Source organism: Gadus morhua, chromosome 6 (assembly GCF_902167405.1).
Source record: "Gadus morhua chromosome 6, gadMor3.0, whole genome shotgun sequence".
NCBI lineage: Eukaryota > Metazoa > Chordata > Actinopteri > Gadiformes > Gadidae > Gadus > Gadus morhua.
Genome location: NC_044053.1, coordinates 11,774,383 through 11,781,333, shown reverse-complemented (window position 1 = coordinate 11,781,333; position 6,951 = coordinate 11,774,383). Strand labels below are relative to the sequence as shown.

Sequence of the window (6,951 nt, the reverse complement as noted above, 5' to 3'; positions counted from 1 at the left end):
GCTTGGGCAAGAGACGTTCTTTTTGACATCCACAACCAGCCTCTCCCATGTGATAAGGTTTCTACCCAAGGCTAAATCTGCAGCCTACTCTAAAGATATGGGTCTTTATCTTATTATGCTCTTTCAAAAGGTAATTATACATTATATATATATATATATATATATATATATACATACATATATATAAGCTTTTCAAGTGCTGAAGCACACCAGAACACCAATGTCTATAATTTGCTCAATTTAAAGTAATACTGCCCGAACTGCCAGTGAGAGTTCAGAAAGTCAGCCCCTTTTGATATTTAGTTTAGCTTTATTATAGTGTTATGTATCAAAATTCTAAGACTAGTATGAAATGATTTGTTGAGGGTCCTCTACCGTACCCACACTAAATGTTAGATTAAAAAAAAGTGGTGAGAAAGAAATTGGATGCGTTTTCTGGCTGCTTCATTGTTTTGCAGTGTACCCACTGTGCCGATTTGGCTGTGATGTAGGGATATGTGGTTTGCATCCCAACATTGTAGAAAATACACTGACAGGGTGTACTCTCTTCACCTACCCTAGAGTCATGAGAAACACCATTTGATTATTAAACAGGCTGCACCAGTGGAATACTTGTCCCAATCATTAAACCCATTAAATGTCTAATAGCTTCATCTCCAGCCTTCAGACTACAGGTTAAGATCTTTTGCGGGGGTTATTGTCAGTTTATCTCTCACAATTCATAATCTTTCATGCCATCGGCCAACCAAACATCAGTTTACAGTAAAGTCTACTCCTCTTCCAACACCAAATATAATCCCAACAAGCATAATATGAATGTAAAAATGTCCAACGTAGAAGCATATTGTTTCTCTAATGCAAGCGGCTGGAACTACCCACCCACATATTTAGTCTTTGTCCTTGGATAATTATAGCCAACAGCACAGGGTTAATTGAACTGAAATAGGTGGTGCATCGAGTTCAACCGAAGCACAGCGCTGCAGAATGGGGATATAATATCCATCTAGAAGGAATGACTAGATTGTTAACGGCGACATGCATTTATCCACTTTCCCATTTCCAGGGCTGCAGGTAATAGGCAAGGCCTTTGCACTGGCAATTAGACAGATTAACATTTTGAACATAGTTTTAATGCACGCCTTTAAACCATTCGACAGAGAGTTGACCTTGAAAATAAAACATGAAACAGATTATGATATATGTAAAACCATTATTTCCCCTCTAAAGGATAATGGGGAAGAAAATACCCCCAAAAATCTTCAAGGACTTCAAAGTGGGATGATTTGCCAGAGGTGATTGACCAGCTTAATAGGCTAAAGAAAATACACAAAATCAGATTGATTTCAGATAACTTTATTTACAAAGACAGTTAGGGAACTCCCATTCTTTGAAACGAATAGAACTCTGGTGGACACACGTGTACCATCTGTAGCCCTGAAAAAAAAAAAGAAAAAGACCAGTTGCATGAGGACTGAAGACGTGCATTACGAAGACAGAAAATAAATGCATAATGTGACAACGGCCTCAGACCTGCAGGTTCGTTCTGATAGAGATATATATACATTAACGTATGCAATAAACTGTCAGAGCATTTTTTTCTCATTTGCCCAGCTTATCTTAACATTCATCCAATATGGACCCATATGACATCGCTGCTGTCAAGCCCAGAAACACAGGTAATGCATTCAGAAGGGTTCCGTTGAGGTAAAGATAGTGTGAAAGATAATGCCAGAGACAATTATCGAAGCAATCATTCAAGAATTTAATTTCGCCACCCAAATAGAAAAGTGTCAAATGGGCCGGATGTGGAATGTAAATCGACTGACCTTGGCTCCAGCGAAGCAACATCGTATCACTTCACTTCTTGAGGATCTGGTGTCTGACGACGATGAAGGGGAAGGCAAAGCCGCTTCCGAAGAACAACACCATTCCTGCGAGCAGGCGCCATTTGTTTTCCACAGAGAATGGCAGGTTCTGAAAGAAACAATACATCAGGAACATGTCTTGCTAAAAGCCTTAATTTTGGGTGCAGATATTACATAAGTAAATGCAACTGCTCAAAAAAGGTCACATAGGTTTTTAGTTTATGGATTGCTCCTGCTCTGTTAATCGCTACTGGTAGTATTGGGTACCAGGTAACATCATTTTAACATTCAGGGTCGGACTAGCTCAAACAAGAGTGTTGTGCCACTTTGCCTTGAACGATGACATGTGATGCTTTGTGGAAATCTGTAAGAACCATCGGTATATGTATTTTATATTCATATAACGCTTAGCTGTCCAGAACCGTGTTGTGTAGTTAAAGAGCGCCTATTATGCTTTTAGTGTCAAATAATGACGTAAGCATTAAGACGTATTCCCTGCTGACCGGCTGTGCAGAGCGCTAAACTCTAGGGACGCCGGTCGTGAAAAAAAACGGATTTTCCATGAATGGTAATTAGGGGTGGGAAAAATAATAGATTCTTTGATGCATCGCGATTCCCGCTAGAACGATTCTGTCCCGATGCAGATAAATTAATAAGATTATTTTTTTTTGCTTGCTGCAACATTCTGTTCGCCAGAGAGGGATAATTTTTGTAATTTTAAAATTATTGAATTTATCTTCAGTGTGTATTGGCCAATCTGATTTGTCTTGACACGATTGCGATTCAGCCTACGCATAGCATGCACGCAAACTCACAGCCAGACACAAGAACTCCTAATTCAAGAGCAGCTTTTTCTTTAATGACAGAAAAGAAAGATTAGAAATAAAATAAAACTGAAACCTATTTTTTGCATCCTTCCATATTGTGTTATAATGCAAGCTGCATTGATTATTGCATTGTTCATAGAAAGTCATATTTGTGACAAAGCTTTCTCCCTTATAAAGTATTAGATAAGTTAATACATCTGTTGTCTTTAATGATCATCACAAAAGTAGGAAGTGATTAGCAAACTCTGAGTAGCAAACCCAGATGTATGTATATATTTTTGAAAATGACGCATGGAAATGTACACAAAAAAATTGTTGCATCAAGATGCATCGATAATCGCTTCAGTATCGAATCGTTGACCTCATAATCAGAATCGAATCGTGAGGTGCCAGGAGATTCCCTCCCCTAATGGTAATTAGTAGGGATGGGCACGAGTAGTAAATTCCAAACTCGAGTGATCGAAGGAATTCCTCGAGGATCACTCGAGTACTCGTTAAATCAAATCTATTTTTAGAATGCAACGCATCTGCAGCAGGAATAGGCGGCAGGCCTGATGATGAACGGCAATATTACCAACCAAACATGTAATGCTTATTCTCCATCAAAACAGTCCATCAAACGTTCAAAACACATTTTCCTTACAAAAATAAATATGCGTCTCACAATTTAAATCACGTCGAACCAAGGCCTGTAACAGTTTAAAAAAAACGAAACAAGTAGCCTAACCATTGCAAATAAATGCTTAAAGCTGCAAATAAAACGGCAGCAAATGGACTATGGAAATACTCAGCGTTGTGATCTTCTCTACACGCCCGGGATTACAGCTGCGTTTTGCGGCGGTGAAAATAGCCGACACACTTTCACTTTCACCGTTGCTGCGGGTCTGCTTTCCCGAACTCACCGTTGTGTTTCAGGAGCATATGTTGCCGCATAGTACTTTCTGGTAGCTCGATTTCGCTTGGCATATTTTACATTTCACCTTATGATCTCCTATTTCTTTAAAGTATTTCAATTCTTCGCTGCGATTTGCTTTAACCGCCATCTCTTAACTTTTTGAATTCTGGCGTGCCTGCACACGGCACGGAACGCGCCATGGAAATGGATGCATTTAATTTTCTTTGTGCCCACGTCATGCGTTAGTGGCGCCGACAGAAAATTGATACATTTGCTTCAGAAAACTTTGTTTGTGTGTGTATAAGCAAACTCGAGTTTGCCTGTCCACCAACCGAGTTCATTTGTAACGAGTAGTACTCGAGTAATCGATTCCTCACGCCCATCCCTAGTAATTAGGTATGCACCGAAATGAAAATTCTTGGCCGAAACCGAAAATGAGGAAACCAAGGCCGAAACCGAAAGAAATTATTAAGGCAATTATTAGTACCATTTAGGGTTGCCGCGGTATACGGTATTACCAGTGTTGAGGCCAACACCGAGTGTTGCACACCGGCAACAGTTTTTTTTCCAGTAATAAAAAAAAAAAATCGCAGTCATCTTTAGGCCTATTTGATAAAAGAAAAAAGTTTGGCAGTTTGTCTTTGCACTGTTTTGTTTTTGATGTGATTTTTCATAACAAAAAAAATATATACAAACCTAATAGATATGCCTACCTAATAAAGCGTTGGAACACACAAGACCATTAACAATAGCAACGCCGGTAAACAAACCCCGCGAAGCCCAATCCCTACAAGAGCTCCCCGCGCTACGGCCATCCGGAGGTTCGATGATAAAGTATTTCGGCCGAAAACCGAAAATGCGCTTTTGGGCCATTTTGGGCCGAAAATTCGGTAATGGTAAATTCTGCAACATGCTCTTCCGGAAGGTACCCAATCACAATGGAGTGGGGTTGGCAGGAAGGGGGCGGAGAAGGACGAAGCAGAGTGTTGACAGAAAATGCTGAAAGCGCCCAGATGAGATGAAGAGTTTCTTGAAAATCTACATCGTTTTATGTGCTGTGATAAGTGTCAGGATGCTCTATAGGAGTCAATAATAAGAAATTAAGACAAGAAAAGTAGTATATTAGGAGATCTTTAAGGATAACTGGATAAACATGACTTGACTAGTTCAGTGGGCTTTAGTCCAGTAGGACCGTTTGTCCTGTGATGTCATCACTAAATATTGTTCAACCACGTGGACCTTTTCTAACAAACTCTTCTATTCTTGAACCTGCTTTGTAAAAAGTACAGCTTGAGCTGAATTTAGCAGAGGATTATTTAATGTACAGGTAGACAATGGAATCAAAGCCGAAACAAAGCATTGGTGAGTTAAGCTGAATTCACAGTTCTGCGTAACCCATGATTGGAAAGAACCGGGACTCAGTGACACAATGCAGATCTTAGCAAAGCTGACTGGTTTATACTTTAATATCATGTTAACATCTACACAAGGAGGCAATGGAGCAGTTCTGACCTAAAAAGTACATAAATTGAAGAGCAAATACGGAAACTGAATCACAAGGCGGAGTCTGCTTCATTGAATATAGGTTGCAAAGTCCGATAATGTGTTTTCATTATGCCAGGTGCTTTCATTTATTCACTTGTCCGGCTGTGAACAAAAACTAAACACTACGCATGCTCCCTGGTCTACAGCGATTATTTGACTTGTTCCTCTGCAGAGAAGGGCAACGCATTGCTATGCGTAGGTCAACGCTTGGCAATCGGGCATGTACAGTCTGACTAGCAACGTGAATCTTTGTGGATCTTAATATACGTTCAGCACGTAGCGGTGTTAGATGGCTTTAAGGGGACAAAGACCTGCTTGGCCTAACTGGTCATGGTTTGTTATTTGGTGGCACTGCATGCACTACAATTTTTAAGCTGCTCTATTGGATGTTTAATATTGAAGGACGAATTGAACCACATGGGATTTTAGTTTGTTTCATTGGGATATATATTATATTACTAAAGCTTGAACAACAGATTGCGCTCTGTAGTGTGCATTCTATCCACTTCAAATATGAAAACAATCTCATGCATACACCATGCATCAATGTATTGTATTACTGCTGCTGGCACATACTACAAATACACGTCCTTAGATGCTAAACAGGTACCAGTGCTAAACGTGTTTCCTCCAATATAAATTGTACGATACTTTTACATTGGATAAGCAAGCATAGACATGGCCTAGTAGTGATGTCATAACAGTGTGACCTTAGGACATTCACCTGAAGATACTTCCTTCAGAGCAAGTGATAATAAATCATCAGTTAATTGAATGTGTAGCCTTAAAACTAAACTTAAGCACCGTTTAAGTATAATAATCGAAATTATCAGAACTGTAGCTTCATACATGAACCAGGTTTTGGTGAGAGTGCCTTACCGGGTTAGCTTATGCTAACGATGCAAGCCTACTACCCACTATAGTATGCAAAGAAACGGCAGTGATTGGTAGGTTTCTTTATCATACACGTGCAGAATGTACTATGACCTTACGAAGGGTGTTAAGGGAACCAGAGTAATGTTAATATATCGCTGGTATGAGAAAATGATCAAGAAGCATGTCGCGGAAATGACCTCCAAGCGGGCGCATGCTAACAACAAGGCCCGGTCACCCTGCGAGTTTCATTAAAAGCGTTCAAATACTCGTTTATAAAGTATATTACCTTTCCTGGTCCCTCGCCATAGTGCGAAGAACGCACCGCCGATGTGGTGAAGCGACGTACAGCCTGTCCCAACATGATCTTGTATAAATTGTTTTCCGTCGGTTTCGGATGCGTTCTTCTTGCGACCTTCTTTCTGCTAGTGTGAGACCGGCGGCGCACAGGATCCTGTTAATCAGGCCTGAAGGACTCCGGGAAATGTAGTTCTTATATTGTAGTCAACAGCCGAGCAGTTCAATTGTTTATTTTAATCGAATTTTAAATATAGAGGCTTCACAACTGTTAAAACAGAAAGATGGAACGACCCTATTTAATAATGAAGTTAAATCTTATAGATGCTTTATTTATTTGTACGTTTTTGTAGATTATGGGATGAACAGTGTTTGGCATAGGTTGAACCATTCATTTTACCGTGGGGTAAGTTAATACAACTTAGGCATACCCTCATTTTTAGATGGATTGATAATACCACAGCCGAGGGATTTAGTTAAATTTATTTTTTGGTCAAAAAAAACCATATATCCTCCTAATGACTACATGGCACTGCTGACCTCAGGAAAACAGAATGATGTCGCTTCTAGTCCAGTCCCTCCAGGGGGTCAGGCAGGGGTCAGCTGCTCTCGAGAGGCCATAAGACGTGTTAAGTAGCCTGGTTCTTCG

The 6,951-nt window shown here is 40.0% G+C and overlaps 1 protein-coding gene across 1 annotated transcript; it reads right to left on the bottom strand.

Annotated features, from left to right (window-relative positions):
* Nucleotides 1–1,337: 1,337 nt before the first annotated feature.
* Nucleotides 1,338–6,472, bottom strand: cox7c (cytochrome c oxidase subunit 7C). The gene is made up of 3 exons (XM_030359455.1): nucleotides 6,295–6,472; nucleotides 1,827–1,974; nucleotides 1,338–1,434 (listed from the first exon to the last, which is right to left on the bottom strand). The coding sequence occupies exons 1-2, from the start codon at nucleotides 6,367–6,369 to the stop codon at nucleotides 1,858–1,860; spliced, it is 192 nt and encodes a 63-aa protein (XP_030215315.1). The 5' UTR covers nucleotides 6,370–6,472; the 3' UTR covers nucleotides 1,338–1,434; nucleotides 1,827–1,857.
* Between the last annotated feature and the right edge of the window lie 479 nt (nucleotides 6,473–6,951).